This window comes from Vicia villosa, linkage group LG1 (genome assembly GCF_029867415.1).
Source record: "Vicia villosa cultivar HV-30 ecotype Madison, WI linkage group LG1, Vvil1.0, whole genome shotgun sequence".
Classification (NCBI taxonomy): Eukaryota; Viridiplantae; Streptophyta; class Magnoliopsida; order Fabales; family Fabaceae; genus Vicia; species Vicia villosa.
In genome coordinates, this window is record NC_081180.1 from 47,413,394 (window position 1) to 47,437,697 (window position 24,304).

At 38.5% G+C, this 24,304-nt stretch overlaps 1 protein-coding gene across 1 annotated transcript; it reads left to right on the forward strand.

Moving 5' to 3' along the window:
- The first annotated feature begins 1,273 nt into the window (after positions 1-1,273).
- On the forward strand, positions 1,274-4,870 carry LOC131636764 (zinc finger CCCH domain-containing protein 67-like). Its single transcript, XM_058907363.1, has 6 exons — positions 1,274-2,164; positions 2,655-2,720; positions 3,362-3,475; positions 3,574-3,849; positions 4,040-4,309; positions 4,459-4,870. The coding sequence occupies exons 1-6, from the start codon at positions 1,514-1,516 to the stop codon at positions 4,654-4,656; spliced, it is 1,575 nt and encodes a 524-aa protein (XP_058763346.1). The 5' UTR covers positions 1,274-1,513; the 3' UTR covers positions 4,657-4,870.
- The last annotated feature ends 19,434 nt before the right edge of the window (positions 4,871-24,304 follow it).

Consider the following 24,304-nt stretch of genomic DNA (forward strand, 5'->3'; position numbering starts at 1 on the left):
CAAAACTATTTTTATTGAAAAGAATATCCCGCTAGCTTTCGAACGACACTTAAAACGGAGTTACAGTTCAAAAGTTGTGAATTTTTGAAATTTTAGAAAATATTCTGTTCGACTCAGGAAACCGGTTTTCTCAAAACTGGAAACCGGTTTCTACACTCTCAGTAGTGCAAAACCCCAACTTTTATTCAGGAAATTGGTTTTTTTTTTTTTCAAACTAGAAACTGGTTACTGCTGTGGAGAGGCAGTTGTTTACACGAAAATCACTTTTCACTTATACCCAAACATCCCCAACTCTCACCCACTACACAAAACAGTTTCCAAGTTTCAGTTCCTAATAACATGTCTCATTAGTAACATTTTAAACCACTCAATTCATCAATATAGAACATAATCACATGGATTGCACAAATTATTTCACACAAACACCCATAGTTCATGAAATAAAAGCATTCTAACATGTATTTATCATATAACATCAATTACTAACATCAAAACACATCTCAATCATCAATTTTATGGATTCAAATCAAAACCTAACATATCAAAACCTAGAATTTCAATTCCCAAATCCTAACATGTAACTATCCATTACTCATGCATCATATATCCCATAATAAGATGGATACCCACCCTTATCTTAATTCAAAAATTTTAATCTAGGGTTGCAGTCTTCTTCTCCCTTTCCCTTTTCTCTTCTTTCTCCTCTTTTCTTCACTTCTCTTTTTAACTTTCTATTTCTCTTATTTTAGTTAACACTTACTACATAATTTTAACACTAATGGGCTTACTAACGCAAATCCCCCTTTTACTCATCCTATTATTATTAGGCCTAATTACTTATTTAATCATTTTCACACCCAATAATCCAACACATATATAACACATATGTTCACAAAACAGATATTTAATTAATTACTATATCACATAATAATTAATAAAAATAAATAATTAATAAATAACTAATAACTAAAATCGAGGTGTTACACAAATAAATGAAAGGAGACAAAAACTATTAAAATTTAAAATATGAGAATTAATTTACTCAATTACATAAAATAAAAAGAAAATTGTAATTAAGTTTATTTTTATTAAACAAAACAATGTAAAAGTATTTAAAAACATATTATAATTTAGAACTATATTTGATTAGAATGAGGAACAATTTGAAACGGATAGCACTCCATTTATTAATATTAACTCCAAAATTACCATTTTAAAATGTAACATTTTTTAATGTAGTATAATAAAAAGAAAAAGTAACACACTACAGTAGAGTACACAACTACACACCATGACACCAACAACAAGCAATAACAACAACACTACACAAAAGTAGTACACACTTTTTCCCCATTTGTTTTGTTCACACACTGTCTCTGGTTTTTTCACTCACTCCCTTTCCGTTCCTCGCTCATTCCCCATATAAAAATCAACCACAACCCCTTTTTATTTACTTCTTTCTCTTTATATACAAATCAATTTCTGTTATTAGGGTTTGAAATGTGGAGGGAGAATGGAACACTCTGAAATCGATTTTGTTGCTGCTGTTTCCACCGCCGAAGAACCCCGAAGCGGTTCCGAGGATCATTCTCCACCGTCAGATCTCAATCATACGGTTAAGGTTGATGATGATGCGCTTGCTGTAGAGCTTCATGAGAAGTTGGATTTGAAGGTTGAAGATGAAGAAGGGGGTGCTGAAAGTGAAGCTGAGGTTAAAGTTTCCGAGTTTAAAGACGGTGGAGAGTCTGTGAAGGATGAAAATGAAGAATCTGTTGAAGATGTAGTGTCTGTTAAGGGTGAAGAAAGGGTTGATGGAGATAGCAAGGGTTGGGATACTAATAGTTGGAATGAGAATGTGAATGAAGAGCTTGGTGGTGGTAGAGATGGTGCTGGTTATGGTGATGATGGTTATGGTGGTGGATATGGTTATGGGGATGGAGGTGAAAAGAAGGAAGATGATTATGGTGGTGGTTATGGGGATGGATATGATGCTGTTTATGGTTATGGTGATGGAGTTGAAAAGAAGGAAGGTAACAACAGTGATGGAAATCATCAGTTTCCTTTGAGGCCTGAAGCTGAAGATTGTTCGTTTTATATGAAGACTGGAAGTTGCAAGTTTGGAACCAACTGCAAGTTTAATCACCCCATTAGGAGGAAAAACCAGGTTATTTCTTCTCTTTGTTGTTGATGCATCCCTTTAGATATGACATTGTTGGAATTCATGATATAAGCTTATATTTGTCTTTTGCTTCCAAAATACCCTTTGTTTGTGTGATGACATTTTGTTACATCGTGGTTGATTTGTGCCTAATGTTGAATTGTAATTTTCGGTGAACTTGGTATCTTTGCAAGTTGCAATGGTTTTAATATCACTGCTTTTGGCCTTTGTTTTTCTTTTTCTGTGACATTGCTTGATTAGATAGTTTTTCAGACTTCATAATTGTACTCTTTGTGAGGTTTCCTATATGGCATAAGGGCTCCACTTGGGTTATAAAAAGGAAAGATAAAGTTTTCCTTTGGAAGGGACAATAGCTTTGTTCATTCAATATTGAGCATGTCAAACAGGTTCTATTGGCTTTTATGACTAGGCAAACTTTATTTGATGTTCTTACTTGAAATTCTTCTTTGTTTTGGTGTTTTGACTATATATAAAGGCTGGAAGGGAGAAGGTGCGAGATAGAGAAGAACCTGCAGAGAACTCAGGCCAGACAGAATGCAAGGTTATTCCCCTATTCATTTTTCCAAGCAAATTTATATCGCAAAATCTAACTTCACACTATACTACTATCACTTTGATTTTCATGTTGTTATTATATTCATTATTCATTATTAAAATACAAGTTCCTCAAGGCTGTGGTTTTCCATGGAAGATTGTGTGCAAGGTTTATTCAAGGATGTTAAATCTAACATGATTGTTTCATTTCCTAGCATCACCTTGAGGTCATATAGGTCGATCATTTATGTTCTATTTTTGGGGCTGTCATACTATCCGGCGTTGTTTTACACTTTTGCTTGTGACACCAAGTGGACCTGAGTATGACAGCGGGACAGAAGAAATGTATTTTACTCTTACAAATGAATTCCTTGATTAATAATTACTAGTTGCTTACAATTAATAGATGTCACTTTTGGAGGATTATGTGTTAATCTAAGTTATCTGCCTGGTGTACGTTGGCCACAAACTTAGGAAGCAAACATGGTTGTTTGGTTTTTATCACGGCATATTAGCTGACAGAGTTCTTCTGTTAAGCTTTATCATGCTTTCTTAGCAAGGATAATATATGATATAATGACAATGATAATAGAACTTTTTCTGACATGTTTGTACTTCGTATATCTTTTTTATCTTATGCTATGGCAGTATTATCAAAGGTCTGGGGGTTGTAAGTTTGGAAAAGCTTGTAAGTTCAACCACACAAGAGGGTATGCAGCACCAATTTCAGAACTTAACTTTCTCGGCTTACCTATTCGTCTGGTACAAACTTATTTCTTACATATGAAAAGATTTTCACAAAATCATGTGTTTATATAAAATAGTTCCTTCTGAAATGTTTAAAATGTTTTGTTTGATAGGGAGAGAAAGAGTGCCCCTATTACATGCGTACTGGCTCTTGTAAGTTTGGATCAAACTGTAGGTTTAATCATCCTGATCCTACAACTGTGGGAGGAAGTGATCCTCAATCAGGATATGGTAATGGAGGGTCTGTTCCATTACGAGGTGTATCCCAACAATCTGCCTCTTCATGGTCTTCTTCATCAAGAAAGTTAAATGAAGCACCTTATGTGCCTATGATGATTCCGCCTACTCAAGGACTTGCTCCTCAAAGTCCTGATTGGAATGGATACCAGGTAAGTACATAGATTCGATGCCAAAAGCCCTCTGGCAAGGGGTAATTTATCTTCTATTTAGTACAATATACAAATTACAACATAGTCTTCTGTTTTCTATCAATGTTCTGTGGGTTAAATATTCAACTAGCTAAGCTCTCAAGTTATTTTCCCATCAATTTGATCTGTCTATGGTCTTTTAATTGTGAAGGCGCCTGTCTACTTATCTGAGAGGATCATGCACCCATCTTCTACATACGTCATGAACAACCCAACAATTGAAACAAATGTGTATGTGCCTCCTCAAAAGCAGATGCCATTTGAAGTGTATCCAGAAAGGCCTGGTGAACCTGAATGCAGCTTCTTCTTAAAAACTGGTGATTGCAAATTCAAGTCTAATTGTAAATTTCACCACCCAAAGAATAGGATGGCAAGGTTGCCTCCTTGCAATCTCAGTGACAAGGGTTTGCCTTTGAGACCTGTAAGTTACGCTGCTGTTTTTGCTTAGAACTATGTAACCTAGAGGTTGTTAGTTTCTGATTTAATTCCTTTAGTATGATTCGTCGTATGAGTCTACAAGTTAGATCGGGTAGTTTCTGGTGCTTAATATTTATTTGTCATTAAATCCAGGACCAGAGTGTCTGCTCGCACTATAGTCGTTATGGAATTTGCAAATTTGGACCAGCTTGTAGATTTGATCACCCAGAAAGCGCACTTCCCTTGATGATGCCTGGACTCGGACAGCAATCCTATGTAAACCCGGCTAATGCTCAGATGGCTGGGATGGGTGGAAGTGCTGGTGACGTGACAATTCAGCAATCTGTGTAAACATCTTTGTGAAGGATCTTCTATCTTTTTGGATACAGTCACCCTGAACATGTAGTTTTCTTCCTAAACATGATACACTTATTTAGCTTTTATGGCTCTGTCCAAGGCAAAATACAAGCTTTGCAGAGTATAACTATATCTATATATGTCAAACAGTTTTCTTATGTATTTATTACAGGTTACCTATGCATCTGCAGATTGATTATCTGTTAAATCTGGTTTATCTCTACTTTGGATTAAAGTTAAACTCGTTTGGATGGTTGTGAATGTAACTTTCTTGTGTAACAGTTGCCAATGGGGTTTTGAACTTGAAATGTTGGGATTGACGGTTGTGTCACGTCTAACCCTCAGCACCACCACCACCACCAACTACGAGTGGTGTAGCGTTGATTTCATTTCACAGCATTCACTTTGTTCTCTGCAGTTAAATGTTTCCAGCATTTGGGTCATTCATATGTTTACGTGTGCATTTGTTTTCCAGCCAAATTTCCAGATTTGGCTTCACCGTCGATGATGAGAAAGTTCTTAACTCTTTTTAGGTTCGTTCCTCTATTTTGAATATTTGTTGTTTTTCTTGTAGTTTCTAAATTTGATATGAACATTGCTTCCTTTTTTTTGTGTGTTGAAAAACCGTATGATTAAACCATTAAATTTGTTTTATACAATTTTTTTTTTTTTTTTGGGTTGGTATGTGGATATAGCACAACATTTTGGTTTTGAAATAGTTTCGATGATTCGATTTATATGATAGTCAAATTAGAATTAGTTTAAAGCAATTTTATAATATCAAATGTCGCAATCACTTTTATCCAATGTTTGACCAAACACACTCCTGAATTGAAAGAACCAAGATGAAAAAGAAAGCTGAAAAATTATAGAACCGGCTAGATTAGTTAGATAGTATTCAATAATATGGCAATATTATTTTGTACAAGAGTTTCTGTTTAATTTTTACAGTTTTTTTTTCTTTCTATTACACCACATTCCACACTATTATCTGTCACATGCAACTTTTCTTACATAATAAAAACTAAACAAACGTTGATCAATCTGAGAACTAAAAAAGAAAAAGAAAGAAAATTGGTGTGCAAAATTCAATTTGCTTACAACTAACATCAGCAGCTTATGATCCTGATAGAACATGGTTCAACATAACAAAAGTTGGGGTTTTCTAGAATGCTCCCATTGTCTAACCCTTACCCCCAGTATATTCCATTGGCGCATAAGTCACATAGTATCAACCGCAGCAAAACCACTTACTCTGCAATTTCATTCAAATTTCATCTCAGATATTAAATAAAGCTCATTAACACAGACACTGAAAAGAAAGACTAACATGAACATGAACTAGTTAGTTTTACCTTTCGAGGAAAATCGTCGTTTTGGAAGACAGGATCAGGCTTACGCGGGGTAGCAACGTGGACGGCAGTATTGGTCTTCTTCTCGTCTCTAGCCTTGTTGAAAATGACAGTAAAACCTTCAGCTGAGGCAGGATTGTTCACATCCCACTCACCAAATTTAGGCAATGGCCTACCTTTATCCTGCTGCATATATCACGAAAAATGTCGAACAGTTAGTGCAGCATCATCTTAATCTCATAATAGCATCTTCTAGTAATGCAAATCATATTGAGATAGATATGCGAATTTTTGTAAATTTATCAGACAATATAATAATACTTATATAAAAATAAACGACAAACTGACAACAAATTATGCCGCTATCTTTTTTGCAGTAAGATCTAACCGTTCAAACCTATCAATAAGATTGTGTAACAATTGGATCTAGGCAAATAAAAATTCATCTGTCTACCAAAAACAACAACAATGCACATTCATAAAATTTTCTAAAAAACAGCATTCCGTTATAAACTTATTATCATCAAATTCCTTGTGATACAAGCAATTTGAATCTTCAAATATGCCAAGGATGAACGAAATCAATTAAAACAAAAAAGTTTGATAACATGAATTATTGATTGCATTGCATTGATAAAAAAGGAAAGGAGAAAAGAGAAGAATGATACCGAAGCCATGATGTGAGAATCGCAGGTAGAGGTTTAGATTGAGAGGAAAAAAAGACCAAAATAAATAAATTGAGGAGGAACACAGAAAGTATTTTAAGGAGAATTCGTTTGAATGTACAGGAATGTAAATTAAAACAGAATTAACAATTTCATGTTGGACGATGGAGATGGAAGGACAACCGTTTGCTGTTTTTTTCATTCTAACGAAAGCAACGGAAACAGTGTCGTTAGTGGCTGCGTGTGCGCCTCATTTTTTTATGTTATTCTTCCCTAACTTCCATAACTCATGCCTAAAATAAACAACTTCCAAAACTCTATTTTACACGTAGTTTTTTGTTTTTGAACAAGATGAAAAATGGTTTACTAATAATGTTAATTTATACCCGTTGCAAATTAATTGTTATTTTGATAAATGAAAAAAAGTAAAATTAAAAAACATTTTATTTACTTTTGATAAAAAGATACCCTCTGTCTCAAAATATACCCTTTTTCAATGCACTAATCTTAAACGATTTTTATTTTGAGACGGAGGAGTATGAGAAAAGGGATGATACATTCATAGTGTAAATCATTTTTATAGTGTCAACTAATGACAATCATACAAACGACAATCATGTATTTCGCTAAGTTATACTAAAAATTTTAAAATACCTATATGATTTGACACTTTAAAATATCATAATTCTATGAATGTATAATAATTTTGTATATTGACAATTGACCGTACACTACCGTTAAACTTTCCGTAAGGACGTATGGTCATCTCAACATTAATTTAAAAAATAAATAAATCAATGAGATGAGGTTCAATAAATGGAGAAGATACATCTCAACTAGATTGATGTTGCTCTGCTAATCACCTAATAAAACAACATTTTAAAATGAATTATTAGTAAAAATTGAAATACAGAACAAACATTTTGAAAGGATTGGACCAAAATTCATGAAAAAAACAAGAGTCTCGTTAAAAAGAGTTATTGAAAAATTTAGTGAGATAAAACCTAACGATAGAAAATACCATTTTATTTGTTACCCCTTAAATTATATCTCACACCCATTATTTCAAAAATGCTCTTGATAAAATGGATAAAAAAATTCGGTACAGAAATATAAATTTTCAGTAAAAAGAAATTTTCTAGTAGTTCATTTGAAATTTTAGGTATGTTTAAATTTTTTCCAAAAAATTTAAATTTACCACACCGAAAACTTAGTGGTATATATAAATTTTCGGTAATGTATTAATTCAAAATTTTTAACGATCAGGATTTTGCGGACATCTTTGGAGGGTTCTGATTACACCAATAAATTTGTGTGGTATAGAATGAACATTTGTATAAATAGGGACATATCATATAGAGAAGGGCATCTCAAAAAAATATCTCTTCCTCAATTTCTGATTAAGGTGGAAGTGTATTTCAATGGAATCGATCCTCCTGTTAAATTCAAGCTTTCAGATGGCGCCGCATCCCTCGCCAACTTGAAAGACAAGTTAAATGAATTGGTTCGTGATACCGATAACATAAGGGTGAGAAAGATCGAGTTTCACGAACATTGGGTTGTTACAAATGGAAGGGTGAAATACAACTTCATTGAGTTGAAGACTGTCGAAGATGTCAAGACCATGTGGAAATCATTTCGCCGTAGGATAACTAAAGGTCCGATCGAGTTGGATGCGTAGATAACAAGATCCATCGATGAAAAAATCAAGATGTTGAAACGTCCAAAATCATCTGGTAGTACCTAGGTTTTTATATTTAGTGTTTTTTACTTTATGTTTGTTGTACGGTTTTATGATGTGTTCATCTTTGAATCATGTAATCCCCAATATATTATAAATAAATAAATACGATGATAAGAAGTACGTGTCACAAAATATACATATACATAGGCAAAATATAATACACCTACATAAGCCTTCAACGAGCTATGTCGGCTATTCTAGATAATCTTGTAAAAACCTCACCATTCGAGTTTACTAAACCCATGAGGTTATCTGTAATAACAACAATCAATTGGAGGCGACTATCCTGGTCCCCTACGGGAGGTGGCAGCACGTCATCAGCCTATACCTCAACATCAAAAACCCTAGCATCATAAGGCCCCAGAACATTAGAAGACCCTTCAGTCGGTGGTATGAGACGATGGTGTAATATACTCAAATACCACTCTAAGTAACCATCCTCAGACTGTGAATGATACTATACCGAAACTGCGCTAGCTAAAATCTTACTAGCAGAGTTGATGATGTGTCTATAAAACCATATATTAATCCCACCAGCTGGAGCCTCGGGAACTAGACGAGGGATATTATAGACAAAACCAAATTGTCACAGACACCTATCAGGCAAGTGTCTAGCCACGTGATTCTCCCACCACATATGCCCTGAATACAATGCAACATCGTCAAATGGAAGATGTGAGCGGTGAGCCGTGTATGGTGTCCAAAAGACATCATCTACTTTCAAAGCATCAAGTCTCCTCCTGTACTCCGTAACACCACACTTGGTTGTCCTTCCATATCCTCGCTAGTGTAGCACTCTCTAGGACACACAATTGTCTCCTATCACAGATGTGGGGGAAATGCTCGTATATCCAACACTAAATAAATAAAAACTGATTAATATGACATCCAATAAATAACTAATGGACTCATTAAACAAAGTAAAAATCAACAAAGAAATATTAGTATATCTATAATAGGCTCAAATAACTAGCTAGCTGTATGGCATGAGATTGGGAAACCATTCAAAGTGTCGTGTAAAGTATAGTCAACACCGCCACTCCCCAAGCCCAGTTTGGAGTCTTTAGACTACTGAACAATCAAAGGTAGCGAACATATTTATAAACATCTAACTTGTCCGCAAAGAGAGTACATACCATTAGATGTAGCATGTACACCCTAGCGGTAGCTTCATACCTCTGGGCCTAGATGTGGTCCTCGTACCTATTCCTCAGCCAAGACATCTGAAGGTGTAAGCCTCTATTAAAGGAAAACTCTACAAGCAACACACCCTTATCAACATCCAGACCCTTTACAACCTGTGCCAACGCCCACACTTGGTTAATATGAGGACAAGTGAAGAATGTACCAGCGATGGAAAGATGAAACAACGATGTGACATCATCCAATGAGATAGTCATCTCCCCCAAATGGAAGATGAAAGGATGATGTATCAGGGTGCCACCGTTCAACAAAAGCATACAGGAGGGAGGCGTCAAGCATGGTCAGTGAGCACTCGGGGAACTTCAGCAGGCTAAACCCATAAATAATATGCCTGAATTCAACATAAGTATTGAGTCACATCACAATCTGTAAATTAAAGAGAACTTGACACATAAGTATTGAGTCACATTCTAACTAAAAGTTAACCCAACTATTGTCATGAGAAAATTCTGTGGATTATTACTAAAAGTTTCCATAAAAAACCTTTAAAAATCTATATGTTTTACGAGTGTTATATTCAACTCAATATTAAGGAGAAGTGAATTAATAAACTTGAGTGCTTTTCGGAGTAACTAGAGAATGACAAATAACACATTTTTAGTAATTTTGAATTCTTGAATACAAGAATCCAGTGTTTTAAAAATCGGATCGAACCGGCCGGTCGGACCGAGAACCGGCCAGGTAACCGGTCTAATTTAACTGCTAGATCGGATATGTCACTGAACCGGTGTGAACCGATTAAAACTGGTATAAACCGGCGATTTTATTGAACCGGTGGTTTAAATGCATTTTTTAATTTTTTATTATTTTAAAAAATTAAAACGACGTCGTTTTCATTATTTTAATGAAAAATTAAAAATTTAAAAATAAAAGAAATAAAAGAAAAAATAAAAGAATGTTGCAGATGCAGTTGATTTTGTTACCGATGATTTTGATATTGAAGAAGGAATTCCCAACATTGAAACAATTTTTTCTTTTTTTGAAATTAAATTAAGTAAACAATGAAATTATTTTGTTATAAATTATTCAATTAGATTATGTTGCGATTAAATTTTATTTGCATTTATACTTTTTAATTTTGTATTATTTTATTATGTATGATACCTATGTTTAAAATTTGAATTTAAATTATAAACTTGTGAATTTATTTATAATATGATATTTTCAAAAAATTTAAGTGTTACTTATATTTTGTAGAGATTATATCATCTGGTTCGACAGGTTTTATACATATATAATTTTGTTATAATGACTGGTCTATTCAACCGAGTTATTCGGTTTAATTCGGTTTAGTCATGCGGTTCGACCAATGACCCAATGGTTCGACCAATAAACCAGTAACCCAGTACACTCGTCAGTTTGATGTTCAGTCCGCTTTTTAAAACACTGCAAGAATGCATATGCCATATGTCCTTTAGACATGAATGTTGATAAAAAATACTTTGTTTGATTTTGTTAAACTCAATCGAAAGCTCACTTTGAATATTGTCAAACTGAAACTTGTTCCTACAAAACTAAATAATGTAACTAACATAGAATTAGCACATAACATACTTGCAATAAATCGGGTGAATGTTATACGCAGAATGTTATATGCAAGTGCATTCAAGAATTTAAGATTTGAAACTACCACATCATTAGATGCCACTGATTCAACCCGGTGAAGTCGGCTATATGTGACCGCAACCGTTTTTTAAGACCTTGGTTATAAGCATGAAATATGTAATTTGATTTTGGTATCTGTACCACTTGAACCACAAAGAACATATTAGATTTAAACATTTCAGTTACAAAACATTTTTTAACATCATTTAATAATATTACACATCATCTCAACTGATATTAGACAAAACTTTACCTCCTAAAAAATATGTAAAAATTGTGTTCCTCAATTGACACAATTCATCTTTTTAACATAACGAACAACAAAAGGATTTGGCAACCAATTTTTAGACTTTTCTTCTCCTCCTCAACCCTAGCCGTCGTCACTTTTCTTCTTCTTCTGTATCCTCTAGAGAGGGGTGATTTAGGATCGATTTTGATTCAAAATCACCCCTCCAAATCGTTCTTGTTTCTCTATTAGTTAAATAAGTGATTTTCACATATATTTAGTGTTTTTTGTGTGTGTTTTCGTCATTTTAATGTGTCGTTGTTTGTTTTGATTTCCCGTCTTTGTGCGGTGTATTTTGTTTTTCTGTCTTTGTGCGCAGTGTTCATTTGTTTCAGGTTGAAAGATGAGTTTCGATCTAGTGCAGATTCTATCTATGACTTTGGTACCATTAACGCTACAGATCTGGAGACATGAATATTTCAGACATTTCAATATAGTCATAGTTATATTCGTAGGCATATGCAATTTGTCGTTTTATGCTATTAACATGGATGCTGTGAGTTTGTTTGCAGATTCATCCTTTTTGTTTTTGGCGATTCTTAATTTGTATTGCAACAATGTACTCTATCGATTGGAATGAATGAATATTTTATTTAGTCCAAAAGAAAACATAAATCATTTATTAAAGTTATCTGAATGCCAAATAAATTCTAAAAAAACTGGTATCAATCAAATATTTTCATCCTAATTCGATTTAAACAAAACTTTATTGTTTAGACAAAGCATTATTGTATTAATACAAATCTTTACTTCCAAAAAAATCAGAGAAAACAGAAATCTTAATGTTAGAACTTGTGATGTTAGAACTTGAAAACACATTAACAGGACTTGTTTAAACATAAAAGAAATCAAAGAATGTGTAGAAAATTTGCAGCTTACACAACATGAACATAAATATGCAGAAGAGTGGGAGAGATACCAAATGCAATATAGACAGTCCTTGCTTATCTTTGTAATTTGAATTCACACTCTGCACATATAGAATTCATGAATAACACTTCCTTCTATAAAGGTGCATCGTTTGAAAGAAAAGGTTCTCTGTAAGAAGTTTTTTTACACTATTAATGTCACAAAATTAAAGAACCAACAGGAAAAAAGGCATCACTCACTATGTCTGATGACTTTAATTCCAATTGCGCTCGCGAGATTCCTAGCTTTTGAACCATTATGGTCATACTCACGATGCTCAAATTTACATTATCAACAAATCAGCAGAAAACTATTATTTTACTATTTTTAATAAAAAGATCGGGCATTTCAACTTACACACTTAATACATCTTATGCAACTTCACTTTGTTTTATCATTTGACTATGAATCTAACACATAAACCAACTATGAAACTTAATTTTCAATTGGCCTAAAACAGGCAGTGTCATAGTAGGAAAGATCAGAAGACCAGACGTAGCTGCTGTCGTATAACCACAAAAAGTTGCAACTTGTGAGAACAATGAAAATAAGAAACAACATTAATTTGATTATAAATGAAAATTGTTAGAATGTTTAAAACAAATACATAAAGGTTTGACTAACCAGGTGTATAAAATTTGACAAACAAAATATTATTTATTGCATGCCTTAGCTCATTGGTTTGCCTACTATGATCTTCTAACCATCGTGCATATTGTGCGTCAAATGCCATTGCGCCTGTGTCTGCAGAAAAAACATATTGATATATCTCAAAGTTTCAAACTATGGTACAAACCAAGTTTCGACAAACAAAATTTTCAGAGGCATAATGTTAGCGAAATTCTTTGACATGAAAATTTAAATATAAGACTACCTATGTTGTGACATGGATATAGTTTTCGCAACCAAACTGGAAGTTCCTGACTATTGTGACATGGATATAGTTTTCGTTGCCGAAGCGAAGGTTCCTGAAACCGTTCACTAAGCATATTTCCTTCTTCAATGATTTGTGCAAGTGTTTTTTGGTTATAATATGACGGAGTCAGCTCGGATAATGGTTGTCTGTTTGTCATGTAAGTCTTTACGGTGGAAATTCGTAAACAACCGCTAGTCCTTTAGAAAGATTAATATTCCGGTTACTCGCATGATCGACTAGATTGATCCTAGGACATGGTCTAAGTTTCGAAATTTTAATGTTAGTATCGTGTTCATTATTGGTTTGTGTTTGTGGTTGATTTATAAGTAAGAAAGGGAAATGTAGTGAAAGGCAAAATAAAGTGCAGGAATGTTAAAGGATTTCTGACTGGACAAGGATAAATAAAGATAAAAGAATTTACTGAAGATAAATGTAAATTGATAAAAGGTAATGTATTTCGATTAACATTAATTGATAGTTCATACGTACATTCTCAGCACTCGTTTCTCGATGCGCTTTGATACTTTGAATATGATTGAGTTTTGTATAGATTTGAACACACTAAGATCTAAGCTAAGATTCTAATTTATACTAATTCGACCCTAATGACCCTTTCTTAAGGGAATGCCACGTTCTCTGTTTGCATGCCCCTCGATCCCTAAGGCTTCCACGCGTCCTTTTGGGTAAGACAAATCATTTTGAATTTGAATCCCCTTCTGTTCGAGGCGCCGAAATTCAACCAACGTGGATGTTGAAGCTTGCTCTCAAAATGCTTTGAAAATATCCTAAGTCTTTTATCCTTGTCTTCGAGGATATTTTCTTTAAATACCTTTCGACAAGGTAAAAATCCATTTTACACCAAATGGTACTTCGAATAGCCTTCAAAGGGCCATGTTTTATGTCTTTCTTCGAAATATCTCTTCTTCAACAAACCTGCTTTCGTCCGTCGAAATCCACACCTAACAGTAAGTTGGAGTACCTAAAAGATAATATTATCAAACACATAGAATGCATTAAAAAATCGACCTTTATAATTTCATACCTAAAATTGGATGCTCGTGAGGCATAAATTGTTGCAGATTTGACAAAATATAATGCGAATGATAAAAATTCCACTGATTCATCTAACCATCTCTGCTATGCCACTTATTTCATCTGAACACTACAAATCATCACATATTTAAACGCACATGATACCGTTCAACACAACAGGAATAGTAACACAATTCGATGATAAAAAGACAATACAACAATACACGATTCCTTGATTATAGAAACATTAACAACAACAACACGATTCTAGAAGAAAAAAAAAGCAATGTTAAACAGTAAAAACAACAACAACAACTTTTTCGGTGAAAAATAACAACACAACAGTACACGATTCCATGATAAAACGAAATCACAACAACATATCATTTTTAATGACAAAACACAACAACATACCTTTTTTGACCAGATTCACAACCACCACACTTGAGCTCGCCGTCACCAAAACTGCATTGCTCCACCAACGTAGTTCACACATCGGTAGCTCAAAATGCTCTAAGTTGGAAAAAGGGGGCCATAGATATGACGGAGAAGGGGAACGAAGGTGTTAGGGTTTAGGGTGGAGAGAGAGAGAGAGAGAGAGAGAGAGAGAGAGAGAGAGAGAGAGAGAGAGAGAGAGAGAGAGAGAGAGAGAGAGAGAGAGAGAGAGAGAGAGAGAGAGAGAGAGAGAGAGAGAGAGAGAGAGAGAGAGAGAGACTTTACCCGAGTAAAGAGACGACTCAATAAAATTTGAAAATATGAGATGCCACTTGAATGTTTAGAAGTATTTAATTGTATTTATAATTTTATTTAGTCAATTATAAAAAAAATATATATCGTAGTGTAAAATTGAATTTACTTAGGGTATGTTTGGATTGATGGAATATGATGGAATGGAATGGAGTGAAGTGGAGTGGTATTTAATCAGATTCCATTGTTTGGATATATAAATAATGGATGAAGTGGAATGGAATATGATGGAATCCATTCCATCCTATTCCATCATATCCTTCAATTTTCATTCTACATAATTTGGGGTGTAAACAATGGAATGAACTAAACTATTCTATTCCGCTCCGTCAAACTATAAAATATACACAAACAATGAAATAGAATCTCAATACCATTCCGCTCCGCTCCATTCCATTATATTTCATTCCGCTCCGTTCCGTTCTAGTCTATCAATCCAAACATAGCCTTAAAGAGCAAGATTAAGAGTGCTTAAGCATTTTCCAATTTTAGTTATGTAGATGATGTCACTAGAGAATTGTCACCAATGCACTAGAAGCACCTTCTTCATAGTTATCATCAAAGACATAAAATTTTTGAGTACAGAATACTTACCAAAATTGTTTCAAATAGTTTGATCCATGTGGAAGTGTCTCTCTCCGCCTGACTGCATTGTCAATTAAGAATAATTTGAAGTGTCATGGTATTAATATTAACAATGATGATTCTTTACTTTGTTTAGGAGGTTGTCCATAAGAAGAAAACTTTCAAGTGGACTTTCTTCGAGAAGGTGTGAAATTGACCTAATGAATTAGTTGGACACATTTATGCATCTACGTGTCACATTTCTCATTTCAATGAGGTACGTATTATTTGAAAGTTATTATACGTACTATAGCATTTAGGCTTGATCTAGAAAAAGCATCGAGATTTGAAGTACAGGTCGATGGTGGGCATTAATGAGATACATACATGAAGACAACAAAGATTGATTGCAAATTAAATTCGAGGGTCCAAAGGGGCACCGCTGTGCCGGGTTGGTGTAGGGACATGGACATTCAATTCAACGCCTCAAATCAATTATTGGAACAACGTAGGACCAGTTTTGGATCGGAGGTGGTACGCAATACATTTAAGTAAAAACGTAAATACTCCATGTGAATGTGCCGTTCATTTATGTTAGATAAATAATGTTGTTAGCAGTTAGAAGTTATATGTTGATAGCTTTTTCTTTTTTTTTAAATTAAAAATGTATGTTTTATCATTCATGAATTCAAGAGATGACAAATCATCCTCTCCCTAACAATTTATGACAAAAATCAATTTAATTCTTATATTTCAATACTACTAATTAATTAACTTCGGTTAGATAAGACATTGCAAGACCAGTTTTAATTGAATGAACAATGTAAGAAATAATTAGTTTATGGATGAAGATTGAAATAGAAATTTTTTCATAACACATTCAAATTGTAAGAAATATTCAATTTTACCTTAAAATATATGTTTTTAAAATAAAATATTAAAATTTAAAAAGTTGATGTTTTTTCCATTGATTTGTAATAAAATTATGTATGTTTTTTAACTTATAAATCACTAGTATATCTACCCGTGCGAGGCACGGGATAAAAACTCTTATGTTAAAAACATTTTATAATTATTTATAATTTACCAATAAAGTTATAATAACATTATAATTTGTTTAGGTTATTAGTTGTACACAATTTTTTTATCAATAATAAACTATATTTTGTTTAAAAAATTATTTTTATTACTTAAAAATTTAATTTATTTAATTGTAAAACAATTTTTAAATTATGGTGCTAATTTAAAAAGAATAGATTCTGTTAATTTTTTTTTGTAAGTTATCAAAAAAATCTTTTAGTCTTTAAATATATAATATCAATTAAATAATTAAAACGAAAATCTTTTTTAAAGTTGCTCGATACGAAATAAATAAATAAATAAGATCTCATTTTAAAGAAAAACAATCTATATGAAATCAATTTTAATTTAGAAAACTTATATATTTATAGATTTTTGTGAATAAAATGATAAAGATTAGAATCAAATGAAATTATAGAAATTAAAAGTTTGATTATTTATAGTATCTTATGATTTGAAGAGATTTAGTTTTTGGAAAACAACTTAATTTTATTATTCAATGTTTTTGAAATTATTTATAAAATTTAAAATTTCAAATAAAAAGGTTTTAAATAATTTAAAATTAGTTTGTCAAAATAATAATTTTTTTATAAAAATTTTTTTTTAAACCCTAAATTAGTTGAGGTTATTATGTATTACAGAAGTGGACTAATATAATTTTAAATGATTTTAAATTTTTCTAAATCAATTTTTATGTTAGAATTTAATAAAAAAATTATGTTTTTTGTGGTAAAAATAAAAACATTAATTTTTTATAAAGCAAAAGTTCTAAAAATTTTCCTTTTAGTTTGAAAAAGTTAATATTTTTTATTTGACACTCATACTATTATAATGATTCAATATGTAATTAAATTACTAATTCTTAGGTATATTTGTTATTTTATTTTTAATTATTATTCTTTAGATATAATATGTTCTGGCCTGGGCCGAGCAGGCCCAGCTCTTCTCACTAGCCGAGCAGGCCCAAGTCATTGGGCCCATTTACTGAATAACCGTCAAGAGTTATCCACGCGCGAAGACCACGCGTCACGCAGCGGGGGATTCGGTCAACCATCTCCGAATCCTACGCTATGCTCATCCAGAACGTGGGTCACCTGCTGACTCAGCCCTAGCACAAGGACGTTCTGGCAGTTTCCTAGCACGTGGGCCTCCAATTAGATTTGGCCCAATTAGGAAACCTTGGCCCAGCGCTGGGGGCTATAAATACCCTCTTTCACCAGAGGGTCAGGTATTCTATTCTTCACTCTCAACCCTCATTCTCTGATAGCTACTAACTTAAGCATCGGAGAACCTTGCAGGTACCCCCCCCATCTTGCTCTCCAAGCCAGATTCCGCTGCCTTGACGATTCTCCTGATCAGGTACGATCAGTGGCGCCGTCTGTGGGAATCTTGCTCCCCCTTCTTTAACAAAGATCAAAGCATAACCTTTCACGATCGTCATGGCTAACAACAACATCCCAAGCTCCGATCCCTTCCTCCTGGAACATCTGATCGAAGATTCCACCCGCGAGGTGACGAATCGTCGTCGGCAAGAAGAACCACAACATGCTCTTGCCGGACAGAGAAGGCCGAGACATGAGACCTCGCAACCTAGGAGGCAGCGGATCCAGAACATCCAGCAGCTGCAGGGCCTCCAACAGGTTCAGAATGTCGAACAAAACCCTCCCGAGGGACACGTTCAGAACGGGGAAGACGAGCAGCCCCGAACCCACAATGGGCCTGAACACCCCCGGAATGAGAATGAGACCGACGCCAGAGATTGGCACGCTGCTTCCTCATTCACCCACACCTCCGACAGGCAGAGAGCCCGTCATGAAGAAGAGGAGGAACCGCTCAACATCCCCGAGGATACTGACCCCATCACTGTCCTCCTACTCAAAGAACTACAAAAGACGAACAGCCTCCTCCGACTTCAGGACGACCGTATCCACGAGCTGGAAAGGAAGCGACGACACCGCTCCCCTCCGCGGAGACATTACCGGTCGCGCTCCTATTCCTCCTCGCGCTCACCTCCGAGGAGACACCGTCGGCGTTCCCCATCTTCTTCACGCTCTCCACCTAGAAGACACCGCCGCCGGAGGTCATATTCCCGCTCTCCACCAAGAAAGAGCAGGAAGAATCAGAGACCAGAGGCCACTGAAGCAAGAAGCCTCTCCCCCGAGCAAGGTCACCGGGGCCCTTCCAAGGCTGTGCTGAAACCCCGCGAGTGTCCTTCTCCTCGGGATAATCGCGTCAGCCCCAACAATGACCAGGGAAGACCCCGGCGAGGCAGACATTCAACTTCACCAAGACCGAGCGACGAAGAGGACTTCCGCAGCCCTTTGTCCGAGAACATCCGAAGAGCCCGCCTCCCTCGAGGGATGGAAAAACCCCCAGCGTTGGACCAATATGATAGAACCACTGACCCCGACGACCATATTCGGAGCATCGAAGCGGTCATGGACTACCACGTCGTCAAGGGCTCTATCAAGTGCCGCATCTTCCCGACTACCCTCAGGAAGGGAGCAATGACTTGGTACAGAAACCTCCGTCCCAACTCCATCCATTCCTGGACCGACCTCAAGGAACTCTTCTTGAGCCATTTCATAGCCTCCCGACGACAACCGAAATCAGAGGCCAATCTCGAGGCCGTGATACAAGGGCCCAACGAACCTCTTCGGGATTACCTCGACAGGTTCAACAAGGAGGCCATCCAAGTACAAACAGAAGACTACATGAAGAGATACCTCTTAGAACGAGGACTTCTCCCCGGCAGTGACTTTAAGAAGGCCATCAAGATTGAGAAGGTCCACTCCATGAACGCCCTCCTTCGCAAAGCTCAAGCTTTCATCACGTTCGAGGAAGGAGAGGCTGCTGCCATCAAAGCCTCGCGAGGCAGTGACGCCGCTCGCAGTTCAAACTATGAGCACCCAGGCTCGAAGCGAGGGCATGAAAAAAGGAAAGACGACAGATCTCTCGACATCAAAGAGCGCCGAGGACCATCTGGTCGCTTCAACGACTACACCCCTCTGAACACCCCGCAAGGCCAGGAACTGACAAATCAAAGTACTGCAAATACCATAAAAGTCACGGCCATCTGACCGAGGAATGCCCGGACTCGACCCCGAGGTCGCCTGCCACCACCTCTCCATCAATCCAGCCGCGAAGGCCGTAGTTCAACGTAGGCGTCGGCAGTCTCCCGAGAAAGCGGAGGCTGCCGAGAAAGCTGTAAAAGACCTCCTAGAGGCAAATTTTATTTCCGAGGCCAAATATTCAACTTGGCTCTCAAACGTTGTACTTGTTAAGAAATCTAATGGAAAATGGAGAATGTGTGTTGATTATACCGATGTTAACCGGGCATGTCCAAAAGACGCCTATCCTTTACCTAACATTGATAGACTGGTCGACAACTCGGCCGGCTATAAACTATTGTCTTTTATGGATGCTTATTCAGGTTACAACCAGATCCCCATGGCGAGGAGCGACAAGCAGTGCACGGCGTTTATGACAGAGTCGGGCAACTATTACTACAACGTAATGCCCTTCAGCCTCAAAAACGCTGGGTCCACGTATCAACGGATGATGAACAAAGTGTTCCGAGGAGAGATCGGCGACACCCTCGAGGTATATATGGACGACGTGATCGTCAAATCTCGAGAAGATACCGACCACACCTCCCATCTCGAGCGGGTGTTTGAGCGGGCCAGATCCTGCAAGATGCGCTTCAACCTGGAGAAGTGCACCTTCGGCGTCCGAGCAGGCAAATTCCTCAGTTTCTATTTGACCGAACGGGGAATAGAAGCCAACCCGGATAAATGCCGAGCATTCTCTGAACTCCCCACTCCTAACAATAAAAAATCCATCCAAGTCTTGAACGGGATGCTCACCGCACTATCGCGTTTCGTCGCGAAATCCGCCCAACACGCACTCCCTTTCTTCAAACTGCTACGAAAAGAAGCGACCTTTGAATGGTCCGAAGAATGCGAGCGAGCACTTTCACACCTCAAACAAGTGCTCTCCAAACCGCCCGTCCTTTCTCGACCCGATAACAACGAGCGTCTATACCTGTACTTAGCCGTCTCAAACGAAGCAGTCAGCGCGGCTTTGATCCGAGAAATCGAAAACGGACAAAAACCCGTATATTTCACCAGCAAAGCCCTGCAAGGGCCCGAGGTGCGATACCAACAGATCGAGAAAGTCGCCATGGCCCTAGTGATAGCGGCCAGAAGACTGCGGTACTATTTCCTCGCCCACACCATCTTCGTCCGAACAGATCAACCCATCAAGCAGCTCCTCAGCCGACCAGATATGGCCGGCAGAATGCTGAGATGGTCCCTTGAGCTATCGGAGTTCGACATACAGTACGAAAGCAGGAAGGCATTAAAAGCTCAGGCCTTAGCAGACTTCGTAGCAGAGATGACCTCGATAGCCGACTCCCCGGACCCGACCAGGAACAAATGGACCATTTACGTGGATGGCGCCTCAAGCAATTCGGGAAGCGGGGCAGGAATTATCTTAGAAAACGACGAAGGACTCATCATCGAAGTATCTTTAGTCCTATCTTTCAACACGTCGAACAATCAGGCCGAATACGAAGCCCTCCTTGCAGGCCTGAGACTTGCCGAGGATGTGGGCGCACGAGAGGTCAAGATCTACACAGACTCCCAACTCGTCGCATCCCACATCAGCGGCGATTACCAAGCCAAAAACGACGTACTCGCCGAGTACCTCACACTCGTCAAGGATAAGATGAAAAAATTCATCAAAGCAGAAGTCGAGCATATCCCCCGAGAACACAACTCGCGCGCCGACATATTATCCAAACTTGCGAGCACAAGAAAGAAAGGAGGAAACAAGTCGGTCATCCAGGAAATCCTACCCAGGCCAAGCATAGGCGAAAACGCGCGGGCTCTACAAATATTCGCTATCGGGGACGACCATTGCTGGATGACCCCAGTATATAACTTCCTCACGAAAGACGAACTTCCCGCTGAGGCGAAGGAAGCTTCAGCGATTAAAAGACGAGCCTGTTCGTATATCATCATCGAAAACAAACTATACCGACGAGGCTTCTCCATCCCTCTCATTAAATGCATCGACACTTCGCAAGCACTTGAGGTACTCCAAGAGCTTCACGAAGGAATCAACGGCCAACACCTCGGCGGACGATCACTGGCGAGGAAAGCCCTCAGAGCCGGCTACTATTGGCCGACCATGCAGCAAGATGCCAAAGAATACGTCCAGAAATGCGATAAATGTCAGCGACACGCCGACATGCACCTGGCGCCCCCGAACGAGCTCAAATCTCTCTCCTCGCCTTGGCCTTTCTCCACATGGGGAATGGACCTCCTCGGACCTTTCCCGGTCGGGTCCTACCAAAATAAATACCTAGTGGTCGCTGTAGATTACTTCACGAAATGGATAGAAGCTGAAGCGCTCGCTAAAATCACGTCCCAAAACGTACTCCGCTTTTATAAGCGGAACATACTCGCTCGGTTCGGGGTGCCACAGGCGATCATAACCGATAACGGCACCCAGTTCACGGACAAAAAATTCCAGGAGTTCGTAACCAAACTCGGGACGAAACAACACTTCACTTCAGTCGAACATCCTCAAACGAACGGACAAGCTGAAGCCGCCAACCGGGTCATTCTCCGTGGACTAAAGAGAAGGTTAGGCGAGGCGAAAAAGGCTTGGGTCGAAGAGCTACACAGCGTCCTCTGGGCGTACAGGACGACCCCACATTCGACCACAGGCGAAACACCGTTCAAGTTAACCTATGGCACCGAAGACGTGATCCCCGTGGAGATCCGAGAACCATCTCGTCGGACCGAGTCACCTCTCGAGGAGGAACTCAATGACGAAGCTATGAGAGAAGAGCTCGACATGGTCGAGGAAATCCGAACAGGATCCTCCCTCCGAGAAGCGAAACTGAAACAACAGATAGCCTTACGCCATAGCACTAAAGTTATCAAACGCGGATTCGAAATCGGAGACTTGGTTCTCCGCAGAAACATGAAAGATTCGCGCGAGGGCAAACTAGCCCCGAACTGGGAAGGTCCGTACCGAGTCTACGATAAAACCGAAAACGGTGCATATTACCTCGAAAACCTTCTCGGCGAAAAACCTGCTCGACCTTGGAACGCTGAAAAACTCAGACGCTACTACAGTTAGAAACAACCTAACGCTACCCGGCCGCTCGTAGCGAACACGAGGAAAGGCTGGGCAAGGACTCGCGCCATGGTACAAGCGCGTACGCTCCACGACAGCTACGGTCGGATAACCCCTGTCAGGAGGCAAAGCCGACTACGCGGTGGGCCTTACACACAGACCCTCCGCGGAAGTACCTGCAAGGCAGAACCCCAGCTCGCGATGGGACCGTTCACGCCGCGAGCACCTGGCCCCGACCGCGGCCTCGAGCTCGCTTACAGCGCACACCTGCTCTGCGCACCTGGACCGTTCCCTACACGCCCGGGCTATAAACCTCGGTCGAGCACAAACATAAATATTCAACGATAAAATCAGATAAGCACAAATAAACATTGGAGCATAAAACGCAGAACAATATTAAAAACCGACCAAACTGGCCGGAGATATCCAAATATTACAAAAATTATCCGGGCATCGCCCAACTGACTACTTTGGCACGCAGGCCACAAAACACTGGCACGCAGGCCACTATCAAAAAGAAACTGGTTAGACGTCACCATCCTCCTCCTCGGCGCCGTTGTCCTCACCCTGGGGCTCCTGCTCATGTTCCCAGTCTTCGAACTCCAGATTCGGCTCAATCCGTCCGTCCACAACCTTGTTGTACGGACCGATGCCCCTCGTCACCAAGCGCGGATTGAGGACTTTCAGCTGATCCACCGCGGCTTTAAATCCAACCCCCAGAGTAGCGACACAGTCGACCTCCAGCTCCCTCACCTTGCCCAGAAGCTGGGAGCGGGTCACCAAGGCTTTCTCGTCTTCATCTTCCTCGGCAGCAGGGAGATGAGATCTCTCTAACTCAGCAATTCGCTCACGGAGCCTTTCTCCCTCGGCCTCCAAAGCCCTGACTTTGTTCCGCTCTTTGCAGAGGTCTTCAACAATTCCGCTCTGAACCTCATACTTATCCTTGTACTGTTCAAACTCGTGCTCTAGCTCATCATATTTGGTCTGCAGAGCATCAAAGTCCTTCTGAGGGCAGACCCTTTGGGCATTGAGGGCCAAGGCCAGGGCGGCCACCCTCATCATCCCTTCGAGATCCTCGGACAAGTCCTTATCCCGGGCCGCCCGATCACGCCTGACTATATGCCTCACCTCCTCGCGCTCCAGCAGCACATTTCTCTTCGAGAAGATCCCCCTATGCAAAGTACATGAGGGCAGCACTATGTCATCCTCGGACGGGTTGTCATTGATAAGGGGGCGAAGTTCGGGGGTCCCCTCGTTCTTTTGTTTTTTCCCGGCCGGAGAACCTCCCGAAGTCGTCCCAATCGACGAAGGGGAGCCACCATCAGGCGCACCCGCAGCAGCCGCCTTGACCTCCTCGACCCGCGATCGCTTCACGGTCAGCTTGACGGG